Genomic DNA, 21,615 nt, shown 5'->3' on the forward strand with positions numbered 1-21,615 from the left:
AGCCTGTTTCACCGCTCACTTGTGATGGATCTCTCCATGCCTCACAAGCTTCACGAATGGATTTCACAACCGCCATGCACGCAGACCCACGTGCAGACCCTTGGAAAGGTTTCCCACACTGCAGCTTTCTCCGGACCACATTGTACAACAGTGCAGCTGTGCAGGTCAGGAAATGAATAAGGTGAAAATATCGAGTTTCAACTGGGAATTTAATTAACCGGGATTTGATTTAGATAGTGGATTTCCACTTCTGTGATTAGAAAAGCCCTGCGGGGTCTTCAGTGACCAATAGTGATCGAGACTTTGATTTAAGATTTCATCTTGAGAGAGGAGCCCTTGATAATTTAGCAGCCCTTAGCAAGAGGCACCTGCGGCTCTGAAGAGGACAGCAGTTTCCAGCAGCAGAGAGGGGCTCCCCGTAAAAAAATAATGGCTAACCTCTGTCTTGTTGGCAAAACCTGGCTGCCTCTTGCTTGACCTCCACCACAGGGCCCCTAAGCAAAGCAAAAAGGCACCTCTGCTTCTAAACAGACCCTTTTTGCCAAGGAAAAAGCCTCCTGTCCCCAACACTTCTGGTTTAGGGAGAGGCCAAATGCGAATCCGGATTTTCTCCTCGTCTCCAGGTTGTTCCAGTCTTGGGTTTTGTTTTCGCTCCATCTCTGGCTGAGCTGCCAAGTTTCACCTCCATTAAAGCCAGTCCCGGTCAGCGTGTTTCCCATCTCCTGGCTGGAAGAGCATCCTGCAGCGCCGCCTCCCGCTCCCCCGTGCCGCCCTGGGCTCCCACATTAATTGAATAGTATATTTTAACGCCAGGCCTGGCAGCTTGCTCTAAGTGATTGTAAACAGGGAGTCTTACATAAAAGGATACACTGCAAACATAAAATTTTATGGCTTAATACTAGCAATTAGAGGGGGACGTGGGTACATTTTGGAGCAAAGGTTCCTGCTCCATCTTTAGAGGGGCTTCTTTATTTGCCCGGCATTTCTGGATGCCTCCCCTCCCTCGGCAGAGTTATCCCTGCCTCATTGCGTGCCTGGATCCGGCCCTGGGGATGCCCGGGGCAGCGCAGGTGGCGGCGGCCGGACGCACCTGGCTGCGAGGGAAGGCGAGCCCGGCGCTCGGCGGCTGCCGGGAGCTTGGCAGGAGGAGGCGAGCGGCAGCAGATGCAGACTGTCAAACGGAGCAGATGCCTCATTAGCCACAGCACCGTGCGGCAACAGCCCAGCAACAGCCCAGCTGTGCGGAGGGGGCGGCCGGCAGTCCTTGCTCGTGAAATGAAGTTGTTGAGCCGCTGGCTCTTGCTCGCCCCTCTCTGCTTCTCCCCGTAGCCTTCTCCTCCCTTCCCCACACCGCTTTCCTTGGCTTGTGCGACAGCTCCTTGCGCCCTTCCTCCCCATTCCCATCGCATCCCTGTTGCAACTGTCCCGATATACCCCCCGAGCACCATCCCTTGTTGCATAGATGGGGAGACGCGAGAAGAAAAGAGGTGGGACCTAAATAGTGATAAATTCCTGCCAGCACCCAACAAAGCGGGTCCCCACGGGAAGGGAAGCAGCTTTTCGGGAGCGGTGTTGGGTGGCCAGTGGGGTTTGGCACTGAGCATGTCGTCTCCAACCTTATTTCACCGCGAGCTGGATACTCGAGTGAAAGCCATCGCTCATCGGCTTAAACAAAGTGTAGTACAAGACAATTCAATTAACTGCGAGCAGAAGTCAATAGCGCGGCGCGGTTTGCGTGGTGCTTCCCGAGCCAGGGGAAATCAAACCGCTGCGCTGGCGCCTGTCGGCCAAGGGCTGCGATCCTGGTGTGGGAGAAAGGGATGCTGGAGAGAAAACCATCTCCTGGAGCATCCCCGGCAGTGAAGAGCCAGGCTTGCCTGCGGAGAGATGCTGGAGCCTGGGTTTCTCCGTAGCCGCCTGCACCCCAGGTCATCTCCTGGGATAAAACAGAGGAAAGGGGAAGATCTAGATGATGCTACTAGTGAACGGAGAACCAGGTGGAAGGTCAAAACCGTATTTGTGATGAAGATAGGTAGGAGGGACGGTGGCAGTGGGATTTCCTGGAGAAACAGCTCCTTATTTCCAGACAGCAGGCCTGGGACAGATCCTATACTGATACTATCCATCGGGACCTCGCAGTCTTGGCAGCTGGCACTGCTGTCCGCTTCTGCTCATTAGTTCCCACCAGCCAGCCAGCAGGCTGGGACTGTCCACACTTTGTCCACCTTGCTTTTGAGCACTATCTGCCTTCTCTTTTTACAGACGTCCTTCTCTTATCAAACCACTGGAAATAGGCAAAGATCCTCTGATTTCACATCTCCGTCCTCTGCCCATCCTTGTATTCTGCATCTCCCCTGAGCTTCGCTAACGATTCCCCCTCCAATGTACTTGTAATGCTATTCCCGTGTTTCGTGGGGTTTGCTTGTGTTTGACGAAAAGACCTCATCATTCCAGATTTGTCTTGCGTGAGCTATCGCAGGATTAGCGAACTGGAAATCTTTCAGAGTTTTCTTTCAGAAGCTAGTCCCTCGGGAGCATCGCTTTAGTAAGTGATTTTTCTGTTCTAGCCCAAGGAATTGGATCCGCATCCGGTAGCCAAATTGAATTCATTCGGGCAAGGTTAAGAGCCATTTGATACAGTTTTAGATTAGGTGAAGGCAGCCATATATATTTCATATTCTGCACTAACTGCTGCACAGTTACCAGGGATGGGCCGGCATAGTGCTTATTGACTGCTCCCCAGTGATCCCGCTGTTACAAATGGATGTTGCTAAACAAGGGAATGGATCCTAAATCTTCCCCTGCTGAAAGGTAATGGAAATACGACAGAGCGATAGGCAAAAGGAATGGCTTGACACTTAATAAAAGGTTGGTGTGGCTGTCAGGGTGGTTGCGGGCAGCCAGCGAGAGCTTTCCCCTCGGGTGAGGGGGGTCTGTTTGCTTTTCTCCTGTTGGCTTGAGCTCTTTCCAAGAGCTATGCAGGACTTTGAGGGACCCTTATAGAAAAGTATTGCTGTAGTCAACAGCGTGGTACCAAGCATCGCTGCTGTGTTACCCTAGTAACACGGTGGTGTTTGGGATCCTTACACATGGTACACTCACCTTCCTGGGCTTGCAGATAGCTGAAGTAATCCGATGTAGGTTTGTGTATGCCGATGAGGGAAGGCTGATTTGTGTCAACCGAGAATATAGACATGGGTTTGAATAGTAGGACAAATGAGTTTCTCTGTTTTCTTAAGGTGAGCCTATCCATAATCGTAGTGATGCCTGAAATGCTCATGTGCAATTGCCATCTGCTCCCGGCTGGAACGATCTCAAGAGCCGTATCCCCTGGGGCTGGAGCCCTTCTTCTGTGCACTTGGCCCGTTGCAGGAAAAAAGGGAAAAGAAATTGCTCTGAGGTCTCCAGGGAGCTACTGCTCAGGCTGTGAGCCGTGTACGAAGGCACATGTGTCTGGCTGTCTGTCCTGGTTTCAGCTGGGATAGAGTTAATTGTCTTCCTAGTAGCTGATAAGGTGCTATGTTTTCAGTTCAGTATGCGAAGAATGTTGATAACACTGATGTTTTCAGTTGTTGCTCAGCAATGTTTAGTCTGAAGTCAAGGATTTTTCAGCTTCTCATGCCCAGCCAGCGAGAAAGCTGGAGGGACACAAGAAGTTGGCACAGGACACAGGCAGGGCAGCTGACCCAAGTGGCCAACGGGGTGTTCCATACCATGTGACATCATGCCCAGTATATAAACTGGGGGGAGTGGGGGCAGGGGAATCGCTGCTCGGGAACTGACTGGGTGTCGATCGGCGGGTGGCGAGCAATTGCACTGCGCATCATTTGTACATTCCAATCCTTTTATTATTACTGTTGTCATTTTATTAGTGTTATCATTATTAGTTTCTTCTTTTCTGTTCTATTAAACTGTTCTTACCTCAACCCACGAGTTTTACTTCTTTTCCCAATTTTCTCCCCCATCCCACTGGGGGGGGGGAGGTAGTGAGTGAGCAGCTTGCGTGGTGCTTAGTTGTTGGCTGCGGTTAAACCACGACACTGTTTCTGGGGTAGCACCCCATTCTTCCATTTACAACCGCAGAAACCAGGAGGAGAAATCTCTCTCATCAGTGCAGGAGAGCTTATATACACCAGTGCCCCGTGCACAGGTTTTAGCACAAGCCACAGTGAGCCTGGCTGATGAAAAAGGACTTTGAAAAAGAAGCAAGATATATTTAGGATAACCGAAAGTCCCTTTTGAAGGATCCTAAGGCAAACGACAGTCAAGGCCCATAAAATTCTGTACTTATTCACAAATCTTGCCGATACTCAAGATCATCAGTCCCATGATGTTTATTGCTTTTCTAAAGGCCCCAGCTCCTGGAGTCATGACATGAAATGAGGAGCTCAGCTTTTCTTGCCTTTTGACTGTTTGGTCTTTACTGTAGCAGGGAAAATTTGGAAAACATAACCTTTACATTCTGCAGAGCCAGGGAGCAAATAAAAAGGACATAGAAGTAGTTTGCTATTTATTTCTATTTCTGAAAAATCTCATAGTTTCTTTTTTTGAAAGCACCTCAGTCTTTCACGCCTTTTTTAACTGCCTGGAGTGGAGATGTGTAAATAATGACAGGGTTTAGGCCTTTTTGTGCATCCTCAGAGCTGCTCCTTAAACTGCTAGAAATGAGGCAAACAAGAACGAGGGAAAGAAGAAGATGCCTAGAGATCTGGTGGAGCACAAGATGAGCAAAGGTCCTCTACTAGGAGGGAAGGGAACCGGTGCGAAGTGAGAATGCTTGAACCGAACCCTTGTGTCATATGAAGAGAGCTCTTCAAAGCAGGAGATAGCGGAGGAGCGCTCTTTGGCTTTGTGGCAGCAGAAATGGCTCTGGAAACGGTGTTCGGTGTCAATTCCCACTCCATGTTGCCCATAGGACATTTGTCGAGGCTGTCTGGGTGGTTCTGTTAGCCAGAGTCCCGGGACTTGTAGACCTGTGACTGCCTGAAGTCGGCATCAAGAGACGTCTCGGACAAAGCAGGGGACGAGAGGAGCAGGTCGCCACAGTGGGAGGACACAGGGCACTGCCACAAGCGGCTGCAGATTGCCACAGCAGACAATGTGACATTTAAGCACCCCTTTATCTGTCTTTTGTCAGTAGCAACCTTCGTCCTCCTCCTCCACCTGTGTTCATCACCCAGACTGCCACTGTGAAATTTAGGCTTTCTTTGATGCGTCCTCTGTGACTAGCATCACCTTACAGGCTTTTCTGTGCCTCCCCTTCCCCGTGCTAAGTCCATGATGCCTCCTCCGATGGGGCTTTCACATCTCGTTTTCCTAGCCATAAACCTGTTTCTCCCCATTTTCCCCATGTATTTACCCTCGTGTTAAAATGGCCATAGGACGGGTGGGGAAAATGGGCAGGCTTGTTCTCGTTTGAACCAGGGAAAAAGCGTTCTCCCTATGCACAATCCCTCCTTAAAAAATTCCTCTGTTGTCATTGTTTGGTTTGGTTTTTTAATAAAACAGTTCAAAACTACAAGTTGGTTTTGTTTTTTTTTATTTTGGTTAGAAATGAGTGCAATCCAGGTAGAAATGTTTTAGCTTGGGGGATTTTCTAACCTAAAAAGAAAAAGCAGAGAAGGAAGCGTGGAGAAAACAAAAGCTCAAATAACACAGCGCTGTGAATCCCACTGAACTGGGAATTAAACACTGTTCCTTTTCAATCGTTTCCTCAGAGAAGACCAGCCACTGTGAACAGTTTTGACAAATGTGTTTATATTGTTTGATGGAAATCTTCCAGTCAGTACTAAAATATAATATTGTGGGGCAGGATGGGGAGGGGAAGCTGTACATTTATCTGTCCTGAAAGCAAATAGCACACGTTAAGATTTACATGGATACAGGCATATCAGGACTTATTGGACAGTAGCCGTAGGTCTTTAATTTAGGATATTTGATGGCTGTGTATCCAGTAGTGTAAATGCAAGGGAGAGCATTTCCCTGTTGGCATCTGCATAGACCACAGTGATAAATCCAGGATGAAACATCGCGCTCATCACTGTGATACCCTAAAGGGACGGCCGGGCACGGAGTTGGAGAATGATGTCTCATCGGGCAGGGCTGTGCGCTCCTCACCCCTGCCTTCGGCAGCAGAGGCATGGGCAGGAGCTGAGCCTGACAGGAGCCTTGCTTCCTCCCAGAGCCAACCTGGACTCAGAAAAAAAACCATTTTTGCTCCCCTTCAGAATTCATCCTTTTTTCCAGGGTCCCAATTTCATATCATTTTGAGGAGGAGGCAGGCTTTGGTGCTGACTCTGGATGTCTCCCTAGGCCAGCTTCAGAGGAGGCTGTGTCATCTCCAACCTTTCAAGGAACCCACAAGGGCTTAATTAAAAACTAAACTCGAGCACCGTTATTCAGATGAGACTGTCGGCTCCTCTGCTGACGGCAGCTCAAACTTGTCACTTTGCTCGTGCTGCAGATCTGTGCTGTAAGGTAGGAAATTTCAGCTGAGAGACAGGCCCCGGGCTGGCGTGGGCTGAACCCTTCTGCCGTAATCCTCAGGCTGGCAAGAGCGGGTTGGGGTGACAGCAGCATCCCTGTAAGGGCAAGGAGCAATCAATCAATGAGACTTCATTAAAAGAAGCATTGAAAGCAGTTGCTTGACGGAGCCAGTCTGCAGAGGTGACACAGACCTGACTCCAATCACTAGTACTTCAGGGAGAAGAAAAATCTGCATTTCCTAATCACGTTGCTTTGGTCGGAAGTCGCTTGTTTTCAGGTCCATTCTGGGCATTTGCATGCTTGGAAGGAAAAATGTAATATTAACCACTGCCTCCCATCACTGAGGAGTCAGCGGTGACATAAAAAGGGGCAACTACAGAGAGAGATGGTTTGGGAAGGATGTGAGAGACCCAGAGGAATGTGAAGTCTGAGAATGGCTTAAAAGCAGTATGGAAGATACAGCACAGTAATGCAATAATAGTTTGTGATTTCCAGCAAAAACAGAAACCAGCTACTGAAAAGGGGGCATCTTTGTGAAATATGCTTATTCCTGTGTGTATGGCTTCGTCTCTGCGTGTAGAGGGTGATAGGTGTGTTCATGGAGGTACCATGCCTGTGTGATACAGGCAGTGTCATGTGTGCACACCAGGAACATGCGTAGGATGTATATCTGCACGTGTGTTCACATCCAGATAGAAGTCAGCCTGCATCTGAGCATGTTCGCGTCTGCGTCTGTACGTGCTACGGCGGTGATGCGGTGCGTGTTGTCCTCCCGCAGGTACGTGCTGTGCGGGCACGGGGACAGGCGTGTGGCATACATCCATGATCTTGCTGGCATGGCTATTGGCACAGCAGGGGAAGTTATCCTGTGAAGAGGTGGTTGTTGCCTGTCGCCTGGAAGAGGGGCAGCACTTTAGGGACCGTGATCCCAGCGAGAGCCACCGTCCTAGAGACCACGGTGGGGTTGTAGAGACCATGGTGAGGTTGGTCCCTCTCATGGCCCCATAAAACCCCTGGATCTCTGCTTTGCAGAAGGGTCCTTGTTCCCAGGAGTGTGTCAGCAACGCTGTCCACACCGGCAAGGCTTTTATTTGCAAACTCTGGAACCAGTAGAGCAATGGGCAAAAGACACTGAGCTAAGTGTAAAGTGACAGCTAAATTTAGACTGACTGGGGGAGGAAATAAGAAAAAAAAAACCACCAAAAAATGAGGCAGAAACCTTTGTGAAAAAATTGCCATCCTTAAAAAATGAGAGTGAGTGAGAGAAGAAAGGCCAAGAAAGAAATGAAACAGCTAAGGCAGGGAAAATAAAGTGAGAGTTTTATTTACTCCCTCAAAGAGCTGAGACCTGCCAGAGGAGCTTTTGGGTAACTGATCACAATTTCTCCATTTTGTGGCTGCCTGAACCCATGCTCGTAGCCAGAGCTCAGTGCCACGCTGACCTGGGGCACCCATGGGTGGTGCTGGCACCGGCCTGCAGTGCTGGCACCGACACTGGTGTTGGCAAGGGGCGAAGGGCTTTGTGAGACTGTGCTCAGACACAGAGAAACCCACAAGGGCAAACTCATCGCAGATTGAACGAGGGCCAGGAAGGTGGATGCTGTGGCAGGTTGCAGAGCTGCCAGCAGGAATCCCCCATAAATGCAGGACAGAGGCATGGTGATGGTGTACAGCTTCTGCCTGGGGTCCTCAGGAGATGCTGTAGGAGCTGGTCCCATCAAGAGACCACCAGCAGTTCCCACATCCCTCAGATTTCCCACACACAGTGCCCCTGTGCCAAGCAAATCCCACAACCACTTGCACAGGGGAGTAGCTGTAGGGAAGTATTTTCTTCATTATTTGTTGCTCGAATGGTGGAAACCAGGTCGGACCTTGCTCGGGTGCTTCCTGAACAAACATGAGAAAGGACATCCAGTAGCACGTCCTGGTGAACGTGATGGGCAAGATGGACACCCAGAGGAGGAAAATCAGCAATCCTCCCTTGGTGGGTCCTGTCCAGAGTGAATGTGTGTGTGCACACACGTCTTTGCCCCTCCAGCCTGCTGTTACTGCATGTCTCTCCAAGGAGATCCCAGCTGCTCCCCGCACTCCATCTGCAGCCTTCAAACAGTCACTGCAAGGGGGAAAGATAAAAATAAAAAATTGAGTTCGAGGGGGGAGGGAAAAATAATAAAATAAAATTAAAAAATCAGCTCTTCTGGCATCCCGTAAATCTCAATTTATTTGTCCCTTTCTTCTTATACAAGCATAAAGGGAAGCAAAGCTGACATGTCTCCGCCGAGGGTGCGGGTGTGTGGAGAGCCTCCCTGGGGACCCTTTCAACATGGCAGGGGACATTCAAGGCAAGATGCCTTCAGCCCCCAACCACCTGCAGCAAGGGGAAGGGGATTTATTGGTTTTAATTTAATTTTTTTCCTCAGGTGTTTTTGTGGTGGTATTATTCAGAGGTGATTCTTGCCCCGAGGGCGGAAGGTGCTGGAATGCGCCCAGTGGGTGTGGGGTGCTCCTTGGTCCCAGGTGCCAGCACTCAGCTAATTAAAGCCCTGAGGTAGCTCCTCCAGCCTGCTCTTTCTGCCATTCCCCTCTGCTTTGCTGAGGGAGAAGTTGTTCAGGGTGGCAGGGGCCATGCTGGGGGTGATATTTCGGTGAGGCGAGGAGATAAGATGGGTGCTGTGGTGGGGAGACAAGATGGCTGCTCTGGCGGGAAGCCTGAAGTCTGTGCGACGGAGGACAGGTACTGCTCTCCCACCCTGCTGCAAGATACTGTGTGGAAATAGTGGGTGTCCTCCCTTTAAAAGCCTTTGAGGGAGGGTATTAATGCGTATTTTGCTGCAACAGCCGTGTGGTCTCTCTGGTTTCCCCGGCCTTGAGGTGTGGTGGTTGGGGTGATGCTGCCTGATGGCTGCCTTTCCTCAGGGGGGGTTGCTGGATGCAGGGGGGTATTTCAGCACACCCCCACCCTGGGGCTTGCTTACAGGCTGCCAGAGTGGAAATTCCTCTTGCAACTAAGCATCTCTTTTTGCAGCTTGTTGCTGAAGCTGCAGCGGAGGGGTTTTAGGGTTGTTTGGGATTAGTTTTGGAGGGGTTTTTTTGTTTTGCTCCTCAGAGGAGATGGTTCTGGTTTTCCTGAGCCCTTGGCAGGATTTGCTTGGGAGCTTGCCCTCCACTGCACCTGAATTTGATATGCCATGTAGCAGCAGAGAGGTGGGTTTCGGGTCGCTTCCAACACCGTGTTGCCTCGCAGGATTGCAAGGGTTTGCTGCAGTCGTCTCTGTAATCTCTCAAAAGCACAGGCTCTTGTCAAGCGTTGGTGGAGCTGCTTTGGTTGCACAGAGAAGGTTTAAGAAAGGCATTGCAGGTTCATGTGAGCGCAGGTGAGAGCAGGCAATGGGTGCTGCTTCCCATAACCACGAGGACACCAGCGCTTCAGGTGCTGTGCGACATCTCCCATGCTCGGGGTGATGATGATAGCCCGGTAACTTTTCCCTACACGTCGCGGGAGCTGGCGAGGACTGTTTGATGCCCCTCTTTCCCTCTCTTTGCACAGCACTCTGTATCCGAGTCTTCATTTTTCCTGGGCTAGGAAGGACATTTGCAACTTCTGAGCGGTAGTACAGCAGTAATTACACTCTCCATCACTTTCCCATCAAGAAATAAATGGAGGAAAATCACATCCCAAAGTACCAGCTCTGACCTTCATTTCAGAAGGTTAGTCACAGTTAGCTGGGCTATAATCTAGCCCTAAATTTACCCAAGACCTTGCTGTTCCCTCGGGCTTATCATGTGCTGTAACGTGGGACAGCTGCCACTACTTGCAATGCTGAGGGGGGAAGCACAAGTGCTACGGGAGCTGTTTTCTCTAGAAGGTGTCTGTGTGAGGGGAGGCTCAGGGTGGCTTTTGGGGGACATCAGGGCAAAGCACACCATCTGCAACAGATGGTACCTGCCTGTGTGCTTTATTCTGTTAGTGGCTTAGAGAGCAGGAAGGTATTGGGGTCTCCCTGAGGTCAGACATTTAAAGTTCATTAAACCTGTTCTCTTCCGTGGCCCGGCAGAACTGTGATGCTGCCTGTATCTCCCTGAAATGTCATCTTCCCCCTATGTGGATTGATAAATTTCTTTCCTAAGACTTTCCCTAAGGTGTGATGCTTGACGTTGCGCTAAAAGAATATATGCTTCCTTCCCTCAGTCCCATGTAGCTCTGAATGATGAAAATCCTCTTCCAGGGTTGGCAGTATCAAGGTAAACCTCAGGAAAGGCCAGCACGTCTGTCTGGTCCCCTCCAACCTCTTTGCTGTTGCATGCAGATGTGTGCTGCTGCATCATGCCCTGCCAAGTCTCACCAGCCTGCTGCTGGCTGCAATGATGGGTATATTCTAGTTCCCCTGCCTGTAGCATGCCAGGGCAACATCTGGGAAGGTGGTCACCAGTTTGTTTCCCACCCTGTCACCTGGAGCATTTAAAGCTAACTAGGGGAATATCTGTTTTAAGGTTATAGACTTCAGGATGGTAGTGTCCTGTAGCCCAGGGCAAGCCTTCTTCTCTGGTCTGCTATCATGCTGTGATGGAGGGTGGTCCAGCATTTCTGAATGTTCCTTGGGGAAACTACCAGCCCTCCTGTTGGGAAGCATCTGCCTCCTCCCTTCCAAAGTTGTTCTTGCGTTGTGCTCCCCAAGAGCGTGGTTGTGGGGTCTGTGTGGGGTGGACAGCTGTCCTCTGTACCCCTGTCTTTGGTAAGCTGTCCTGCACGTGAGGGGATATCTCCTCTTGCTGCAGAAGAGGGGCTTCTCTGGGAGGATGTTTAAGGAACATTGAGGTGAGAGACACTGTCTTTATGCCTTGTATCTACAGTTGCGTTCCTGGGCCTCAGCTCCCCTAACACGAGATGCAGGGCAAGAACTGGATGGTATCTTTATTATTCCTCTAGACTTGCTCTACGCCTCCCACTTGGTGTCTTGTGTTCGAAAGGGGGGTGGGGGGAATAGGTGGCAATAAGAATTGTGTTCAGCTATTTTATTTAAGTCATAATCATTTCTAATCTAAATGTGCAGGAACTGTATTACATAGCCTAATCAGTCACATATATTGTACTGCGTTTTCAGTTTAGTGAAAAGTAAAAGCCATCTAGAAGGCAGAAATATGTTAAATGGCCATCTCTGAGGCTGCGCACCTTTTTTAATGGATAGAACAGCCCTGGTGTCTTAGCTTCAGTGGCTTATGCAAACCAATCCTGCAGGGTAGGCATGCATCCCTGGGACACAAATGGTGGAAGGAACAACTGGTCTATGGAGTAACCTCCAAGTCTAGGTGGAGGAGCTGGGCAGCCTTCTGTCCTTGCTGCAGGCAGGGTGTGACAGTACGGTCCCCTATGGGGTACCACACAGCCGGAGGAGTTTCCTCAGGCAGCAAGTGTGTCTCAGACAAGGGTATTTTATCTGGGCAGATTGCAGTGTGCGTGTGTGCTCTGGAAAGCTGCTTTTTTTCTTCCTGTGTGAGCCCCACAGCAGCTCAAGGTGCAGCAGCATCGGTGGGATCCGTTCCTCTGCATTTAGAGCAGGGCTGAGGAAACTGGGGCAGCAGGTTTTCCACTTGTGCCCTTGAGTCTCTGCATGCTTGTCATACTTCAGTACAGATTGTTGTCTCTCTTCCCATGCCAGGAGGGCTGAGTCTCCTTAGTGAGGGGATTTGCATGCCCAGAGAGTGCACTAGGGGATGAGGCAAGTGGCCTGATGTTCTGCAGGACTCCGCTGTGGGAGAGTCCCTGAGCTGGCAAAAGGGAGGGACGCTATTAGGGAAGCTGGAATCCCTCCAGCTTCTCTGATCGTATCATGTTTGTTCCCTCCGTGTTTGCCAAAAGCACCCTTATTTATTTTATCAGCTAAATGCTGAAAACCAGATGCCTGGCTTCCATCAAGGCATTTAATGATGATAATCATTGCTTCCTCTAATGCAGTGTCTTCTAGTGAGGGACGATGCCAAAGCAGCGCACAGCTGTTGACCAATGGGTGCCTGTCTGTTTCCTTTAGTGTTTTAGGGTACTTATCTATTTTCGTGCTAGGGCTCCTTTTTTTTGTTGTTTTTTTGCTGAGTTGCAGGAAGTTCCGAGGTGGAACGTGGCAGCTGTTTAATAGCGTGCAGGAGCCTGGTGAGGGAGATGAGCTCGGGGAGCGAATTGAGCCTCCTGCTCCTCTGTAGTGCCTGAGGATGCCTTATGCTTGCTAAAAACGTGGTCCCTGCATCCACTTGGAAGCAGGAGAAGGATGCTGCTGCTCTTTCCCAGCTAAGCTGTGAGTAAATAACACAGATGAGGCTGCACAAGGAGTTTTTGGCAGAGCCAGGAGGAAAGATGTTCGCCTGTTACAGTCAGAGGCGTGCTCCTCCTTTTCTTGAAATGGAAGTACCAAGTTGAGCTTGAGAGGATACTGGGTAGGGCACACACATCTGGAAAGGCACAGACGCTGGGTGTGCTGGGATAATGTGGCACAGGAAAACTGCTCAGACCTCATATTTACACAGTCATCTACCTAAATATTCTTTTGAACTGGTCCATTGATTAAGAATATGGATCAAGAACTTGGCTTGAACAAGCCAAGTTGCTTCACTTTGTCTGGTGGCTTCAACTGGAACATGGGAGCACGGTCCCGTCCTTGCATCCCGAGGTGTTTCAGGCTGAAGGTGCTACAGGCTGCTGTCGAGACAGGCAAAAGCACTTCAGTAGTGCTGTCCTGAAAGGTGTCAGGAGACCTTTAGGCTTTCACCATCCTATAGAAAATATATGTGGTTGTTAGTTTTAGCTGTGGTGTTGCTTTCCTTCTGGAAAGTGCCGTGTAACTTCTGAAGGTATGTTAAGATCTTTTAAGAGACAATTAAGAATTTCAGTATTGCTTTGATATTTGTTGAACGAAATGTTGACACAACGCACCAGGCTACTCAGATTTGTTTTAACTTGCAGTTTAGACTTCAAAAAAAGAGTATGAAATGAATTAGCAAATTATTTTGATTGCTTTGTTCATTTTTTCAGCAAGAAAGCTACCCACCTGGAAAATACTGACTGGCTGCAGGCAGGAGCAGAATTTATTACCTGAGATAAATGGATCTGGGATAAAAGTTCTCTTTATTTTTTCATTTTAGCTGCAAAGGATGATATGCTTCTGTTCTGCTCTTTGTGCTAAAGATCAAATAAGAAGGAACTTCGCATAGGTGTGCCAATGCCTTTCAAGGAAAAGTTTCTTCCCCCACCCCAACCTCTTCCTCCTAGAAGCAGCACCTTGGACTTGAGATAACAGCAATATTTAACATTCCTTTCACAATAATGCTGGTGTGACTCTGAATCCCAGCACTGGCGTTCTTACTCTGTTTTCTGTTCCATGTACACACTCTCAGATCTCTCTATATTGGCCTTGTTTTATTCTTTTTTTTTTTTTTCTTTCTTTCTTTCCCCATTTCTCTCACGAAGATGGCTTTGTGGAAGAAGCATAGTTTCATTTTCCCGAAGGTCTCGAGAGGGCAGCTGGCAGATCTCATATGCAGGGTGTCAGCTACATTAAATGAACACACTCAGATCACTGTAAATCCCTATTTACACATAATAAACATGAGGGTATAAAACATACAGGAAATAATACATTATTGATTACAGCAATGGTGTGTAATGTCCTTTGAAAGGCAGGTGGTGCACACCCATCCATCAGCACTCCTAATGTGGATCTTCTTGCTCCTTGGAAACGCAAGGCAAGTCAGTTGTGTTCTGCCACACTCCCCTGGCTCAGTGCGGGGAGAGGAGGGGCAGACCCCCATGAATGGTGAAAGGTGGATTACAGCCTGATGTTATTAGAAGATGTTTGGAGATAGAATAGCAAAGTGGGATATTTCTCTGGGTGACCTGAAGCCCTGCCTATTGGGTGTGTCTGGATTTTTGTTAAGTGAGCAAATGCTCAAGAGAAATATTCCTACAAGTGGAGCCAGAGCATTCAGATCTCGTTGGCTTTCCTTCTAAGAGCAGCTGGATCTTTCACATTGTGTTCAGGCTGCACCAAAAGGAGCATTTTGTATGCAGGATCCCCATGTCACATCTATATGTGAGTAAACATGGTGCAACATTTGAGGGGTGCAAAGTCAGTGAGCTCTTTTTTGTGTGTGTGGGCAGAGAAGAGGATCTGTAGTGATTGAGGAGGATGGCTTACAAGCCCTAACAATAGTCTTCTGGCTATAAGCAGTGTGTACTCCAAAACAAAGGGTGTGATGGTTTTTTCTCTGTGTGGGTTTTTTATTTTTTGTTTGGAGGGGTGGGGTGTGATTTGTTTGGGTTTTTGTTTGGTTTTTTTTTTTTTTTTTTTAAATGGTGATCTAAAATGCTTGCCATCTGAGGTGTCTTATCAGCAACACTGGCCTTGTACTTGAGTTGCAGTGATGAAGAACAGTGTTTTGATGGTTGCTGAAATTGTAGCTGATGATTTCTTCTCTTTCTCAACAGCAGGCACCATCCCTAACCTCTCATGCAATACATGAAATTCATTCCCTTGTTTTATCTCTGACTGAGGTTACAGGAAAGTGAGGTCCTTGAGGCTTGACAGGCAACTGCAATAGGTTTTGTTTGGTCTGAGTCGAGAGTTCAAGCCCAGACAGGTAATGGAGCGGTTCTCCTCCCCTTGTTCCCTTTCAGGGGATTGCAGACCTTGCTGCTCCTCATAGTGTTGGCTTGAAGGCCAGCTGCCTGGGTCATAAGAATTTCAAGATACAGCTGTGCTAACAGGAAGAGCATCTTTGTGAAAACTGGGTAACTTGAATTGGCACATGGGGAAAGCTTCCCTCCCCACGAGCTGCCCGTGACCTCAGATCTGAGCTGTTTGCTCACTCGTGTGAACTCTGCAGTGAAAACATATTAAAGTTCCCTTTTCCTGCGGCTTTTTTCCTCCAGGTATTTAATCTTAGTTTACAGATGAAATGTGCAGTGGAGAAAAAGATGCTAATCACACAGTTGCTGCACTCTGCTCCAGCCACTGAAAAATTTATTACCATCTGTCCTGGATTGGACAGGGCTGTGAGCATCAAGACGTTAACATCTTTGAAGCAGCAGCAGATAGACTCGGCATTGCAACAGGGCAAGGCATCGAGTCCGCAGAGGCCATGCAAAGAGCTTGCGGGGGTTTGGTACCGGAGAGGTACACTTTGTAGTCTTCTCATTGCTAATCTCGGAGGCAAGAAAAGTCTGTGTTGTGCTCAAAACTTCCATCACTTGGCTGTAAGTGTCATCTCAGCAACTTTCTGGTGTTTTATGGTGGAGGGAATTTTCTCTTTTTGTCAACTATTTAACTAGTCAGCTCTTCCCACTTTTTTTATGCCAGGTATTGAGATGGCTGTTGTTATTTCAATGTCCTGGATATGTCATTATGTACATCCCTAATGGGTGCCTTCCCTAGCTGTAAGGGGGGCACATGGTTTTATACGGTCAACTTCTACCAGGCTTTTATGAAACCAGAGCAGAAGGTGAGGTCAGAAATCAGACCAGAAATGGGATTTCTCAAGCTCCCAAAGAAAGGTGTTTGGCTGCGCAGCTTTCTGAGCGTGTTGTAATATCAAATGGTCTTGGAAGCTAAGTGTTATGATTTTTGGCCTGTCTCTGCCTTCAGTGTATTATTGGACTTACAGTTCAGACGTACTCAAACTACAGCTCCTGTGATGCATCTTAAATATATGATTTGCGCTTGGCTTTTTGCAAGAGCTGTGCTTCTCCCTGGCTAGCTGTTCCTGCAACTGTACTTTCCCTCCAGCTCCAGCAAGAGCAGCTGAATCTTGGAGCACACAACAGTTTCGTAAAGTACCTCTCCTGTGGCTGTGTTTGCGTATGTTTCTTTTTTTTTAAAAGAACTTAAACAATTTTTGTAAAACCTCACACCTTGAAAAACCAAAAATTGCTGAGCAAGGAAATAATTGTCAGTGGTGCAAGGAGTACTTGTGTCTCTTCTGCAGCAATTAGCAAACCTAAATGCAGCCTTGGCTGTCTTTCCAATTAAACTCTGGCAAGCTGGAATACATGATGTGATAACGAAGCAGAGAATTTTGGAGCTACTCTGCTTGCTATTTTGAGGATATGGGAGCTTTAGGCTGTCTGGCTGAAGGTAGGCCATTGAAAGTAATGGGCTGGACAATCTCACCCCATTACTTTTAATGGGATTGAGAGAGTGCACGCTAGGGAGCAGCATGCTGACACTGGGAGAAGCTGGGGAGCTGTTTTCACATATCATTCCAAGTTATGGCCAACACTGGGAAAATGGCCCCCTGGCAGTGGAAGCCAAGCTGCTTGCAATAAGTTATAGGGTTTTGCAGCAGATATGAGGAGTAGTAGCAGGAAAGGTGCATAAAGGCACGTGTGGGCATCAGCTGTGAGCTGGGGCTTAATTTGGTCAAGGCATGTCATGAGAAGGGGAACTGCAGTATACAAGATCCCTGCTGCTTGCGCATGCTTTGGGCTGCATAAGGGCACGAGCGGGGTGCCAAGTCCTTCCCTTATACCGATCTTCCCTGGTTTACCTTCCCACCTCTTACCTGTGGTAATTGCATCTGTAGAGGTGGAGGAAGTATTTAACGTTGTGTAAACTACTAGCCTTTTTTGCTGGAGCTGGTGAGCAGCGCTAGCAAAGCGTTTGCAGGGGGAAGATCCAGCCAGCAGAACCAGTTGCAGAAATTGTGAGTTTTCAGGTCAATCAGGAAACTGATAATGGTCTAAAAGGGTAATGGGGATGGTCATGAGACAGAGTAAATATTGCAGGATTAAAGACTTAGGCTGAATGCTGCAACCTGCAGCTGGTGCTGTGGATGCTCAGTGTCTTCTCTGGACCCAGGCAAGCTGACTGGTGCTGACTCAAAATAGCACAGTCTGCAGCCGGTGTTGCAGAGGGATGCCTGCATGGCCTAGCAGTCTGGGTGATGGATTCGTATATCATGGTGTGACTGAATCTGCTACTGCTGGGATGTGGTCCGGACAGGGCAGCAATCAGCCTCCCATAGCCTGAAATTTGCCTGCTCACTTTCCTTTCTCCTACTGCTGAGCATGGCCAAAGCCCTCCCTGCCAGCACACTAAAGTTTCAATACCTCAATCAGAGCAGCCTTCCTGCAGAAAGAGATGGAAATGTAATGATTAGGTAGTCCGTTAAATCTTGTGGCTTTCTTCCCTTTACTGTAATTGGTGCCTTGCTCGTTGGTGGAGGGTAGAGACCTGTTTTCCTGCTGCCCATTCCATCTTAGCACCACACGCTCTTCGAGCAAGTTTTAATGGAAGGGGAAGAGCAGGGACTGCAGCAAATGCACCTCCAGCTGCGATTAATCTTGAATTGCTGCTCCCTTGGCCAAGTTACTCATCAGTGATGGTTTGGTAATACCACCATAAGTGAGATTCCCCAAGCTATTTAGGTGCCTCAGCTCCCATTCAGGTTGCTGGGAGGTTTATAAATAGCTAAGGAGGAAACAGAGATTAACCTGTGTATGTAGGTCTGACCCAAGATGACTTGTTCACATCACTGGTTTCCTTCAGCTTGGGACTAGTGGGTGGCCCAAGAGGAGCTGGCATAGTATGGACTGGTGCTGCACAGCAGGTCTCGTACCCCCTTCTCACCTCACAAGTGGGAAGGCGGTTTAAAGAGTTTTCTGAAATTGCTGAGAGTTGGTAAGGAAGGCAAAAATAAAATAGAAGCTGAAGATCAGAAATTTAAAAAAAAAAAAGCCTCAGATGCACAAGAATTGCAGCCGTGCTGTGAGGTAACCGGCAAATACAATTTAATTATAAGATACAAAGAAGTAATGGCATTTGCGAGGCTGGAGCATGATTTCGCAGTAATAGGAGGACCGCAGGGTTCCCTGCCTCTGACTGTCGTGTCATCTTCAAATGAGAGCGCGACTGTGCTTCAGTGCTTTCCCTGCCGTCAGAGGGGATTAAAGGGCCACAGCTACTCGGTCTTTGGAGGAGCCAGGGCACTTGTCAAGGGTGTCCAGCATGTGAAGGACTTGGAGCAGCTGGGCAATGGGCTTTGCAGGATTTGAGGTGGGAGGAGCTGATGGATCTGGGGCAGATGGACTTGAAGGCAGTGACTGTGATTTCCTAAGTCAGGCAGAGGATAGCTGTGTTTGCTGGATGTTTCCAAGGGTAGCAGTAGTTTGTGCTTTCCTGTACCGTCCTCTGTCTTTCTAGACTTGTAAATGGATGGCTTAACCACAAACACTTTCAAGGCAGGAGCTGTGAGAAGCCATTGTTGAGCCAGAGCACTACAATAGATGTGACCTTTTCAGTGGTGTGGCTTTATTTTTATTATTTTTTTCTCCAGTGTGTCCACAATCTGTCAGAGCAGCATGGGGGTGTTGGAAAGTGTTTCCATTGCCATGTTCTTCTCCTAGCTGAGCAGAGGTGTTACGGGGTAGTCTGGGTGGGGTATGAAGCTGGTATGCCTCCTGCTTTACACAGATCTCTAGACCTACATGTAAATGTGGCTCTCTGTGTGTCAGTGGAGCACCAAATGTGTTATTTAATCCAACATGAGATGCTCCCACCAGGCTTCAGGATAATGTCATGCTGTGTGTTGCTTGGATTGAGATGTGTTGCTCGTGTGTAATGTTGCTTGGATTGCAATGGGACATGCAGGGGTCCTCCAGCAGGAGCAAGGAACAGTGCAGTGGCTTTTGATGAAATGAGAAACCAGGGTGTTTGGTGATAAAATCAGGTCTTTAGAGAAAACACTGTGTTCTTAAGGAATCAAAATGTGTGGATCTTGTATCTTTCTCCCTGCCAGTTTCATTCTGAGACTTTTCATTCAGACTTTAGACCATCTTAGACAATCCCTCCTGTTGAAAGCCCTCCTGGTAGTTAGGAGCACACCCTGATGCCAATGCAGTCGCCGGAGATGGAGCAGGAAGGCTTGCCCCAGCTTAGATTGGCCCAATCCATCTTCCAAATGCCCTCCCCTTGCAGCCCCCCCATCCATTTCCCACGGACCCTGTGTGCTGCAGTGTCTGGGACTTTTCCAGTCTCTGGGGCATGTCCTCATAAAGGCACTTTGATTCCCTGGAGAGCTTGTTTCATCAAGTGCAACGGAAGAGATGCTGCAGAAAGGTGTGATGGGATTCATACGTGTCCTCCACCCTTTCCTCTCTGGTGGGACAGTGTTATTTTTCTGTTATATGGAGTTGAACACGCAGCTCCTGGTTTTGGGAGGGGTGGAAGGGAAGATGGCTGGACAGGGAGGAACAAGTAATGCTGCATCGGTGCCACCGCAGACTTTGTCAGCAGCTCCCCAAGCGACTGCAAGTTCAGGTCTGAGCTGCCAAGTGGAGCGTGGGGGTAAGTGACAGACAGCCCAGGGCCATCCAAGCTCTCGGCTTGCGAGAAGAAGTGCCTGGGGGAGGCAGAGTGGACAGACAGGGTGAGGCACAAGGCTCAAACCGCCTGTTAGCCTCTCCTGCCCTTGCTGTTCGTGCCCCGGCGGACACGAGAAGCTCTGTAGAGTACATGTAGGCTGTGCCGGCTGGTGCAACGCAACCACTGGAGTGTGACCAAGACGGATGTGCCCATCACCTGGTTGTCCTCTGATGGCTGTGGCTGCCCTGCCGACTCCTCGGAGTCGGCGCGTGTGGTCTCATCAGTACACGTCTCCTCCTGGTGGGATGATGTGGATGGTGATGTGTCATGGTTTCAGGGGCTGACCTGGGGAAGCATCAGGGAGAGACTGGGGATGCGTGGGGAGGGACTCGTGTGTTGCTTAAATTTCTCTTGAAACCTTGTTCCTGACCTTCCTGCAGCAGCTTGCTGCCTTGAAACAGGAGATGTATTTTGTGGCTTGAATGGAGCAGCATGTACAATGGGCTGTAGTCAAAAGCAGATGAAATCCCCTGGAAGTCCTTGAAGCGCACGTCAAATCCACCAGCAGGTGAATTGGCCGTAGCCCCACTGAACAATACAGGTGTCTTCCCAGGGAGGGTCCAAGCTCCAGGGCTGCAGCAAGCCGAGGAGCTTCAGAGGGTCTGAGGTAAGCGAGATGAAAGTGGCAAGGGGATAGCATCTCTTGCAAAATACTGTAGAAATCATGTAAATTGGGGAGAAATGCTAGAGCTGCGCCTGCATGCTGTGAGATTGTAAAATGAAATGTTGACCCCGCAGGGCTGGTGAGGGCCTGGAGGCATTGTTGTGGACAGTTGGCTGCACGTATCTTCTTGATGAAGCCTTCAGAAGTAGGCTGTGGAGGGAGCAAGTGGTAAACCAAGGTTGCAAGTGACTGTTCTTGCCAATACTGCCCAAGGATTTGTGATTTGTGGGCAGCCCCGCCAGCCTTTTCCGATGCCTGTCTGTGGTTTTTTGGCAAGATCATGTGGAATTCTCTGGCTGTGTCGGTTATCTGACCAGCAGAGCTCTCATCAGTGCGAACAGGAGTTGATTTGTTATTGTTAGTGGTGAAGAAAACACTCTTGTTTCTACATGACCTTTTATTTGTTTTCCTTTCAAATAAAACAAACACTGTGTGAAAGTTACTACTTTTACAACAGGATATACAGGAAAAATACTTTTTCCTGAATGTGAGGTGTAGTTAAGCTGTGGAACTTGCTGCCACGAGACCTTAGCAAAGCATTTCAGATGATTTGAGTAGCGTAAATGCATACCTGTGCATACGAAGGTATGAAAGCTGTTTATGGAAGAATGTTCAAGTACTGAAGGCCACCCTACCCTGGGGTAATTTTTTTTTTCCTACAGCAGCTACTTCAGGCTTCTTTACTTCAGGGGAAATAAAAAAAAAATAAACCTGAGAATGACTGGATTTAGGTTTGTGAAGTTTCTTCTTCGCTTGCTGGATGCTCCCCAAATAGGACATGTTTGTAAGAGGTTCAGAAAAAGTGCGCCAGCGGTGGAGAGCTGGGGAGGAGAGTGGGGAATACAGGCAGATTCAGCGTACTGAACTTTAGGGACCAAAGGCTCTGTGTTGCCACTAGAGGAAAAAAGCTCTTCAAAACACTTCAGTGCTGAGTTACAACTTGGAGGTGCCTGTTTTCCCTTCGTTAGCCAGGGAACACAGGGAAATAATTCTCTTTGCTCAGCAGCATGAATCCCTCTTCTTTCTTTCCCCTTCTGCCAGTTGTGTTTCCTGCTAAGA

At 48.6% G+C, this 21,615-nt stretch overlaps 1 protein-coding gene across 10 annotated transcripts in view; it reads left to right on the plus strand.

Annotated features, from left to right (window-relative positions):
* KIRREL3 (kirre like nephrin family adhesion molecule 3) overlaps positions 1-21,615 on the plus strand; it is a 341,383-nt gene that overhangs the window by 189,708 nt on the left and 130,060 nt on the right. For 2 of the 10 annotated variants that reach the window (XM_030022465.2, XM_030022468.2), the window contains exon 1: positions 9,170-9,262. The exons of 7 other annotated variants lie outside the window; for them this stretch is intronic. In XM_030022465.2, the coding sequence (XP_029878325.1) occupies positions 9,175-9,262 (88 nt within the window). In that variant the 5' untranslated portion in view covers positions 9,170-9,174. Of the gene's footprint in view, positions 1-9,169; positions 9,263-19,716; positions 19,815-21,615 lie in introns of those variants that run through there. One more of the 10 variants, XM_030022477.2, reaches the window with a different exon arrangement.

The sequence above is a fragment of the Aquila chrysaetos genome, chromosome 8, assembly GCF_900496995.4.
Source record: "Aquila chrysaetos chrysaetos chromosome 8, bAquChr1.4, whole genome shotgun sequence".
NCBI lineage: Eukaryota > Metazoa > Chordata > Aves > Accipitriformes > Accipitridae > Aquila > Aquila chrysaetos.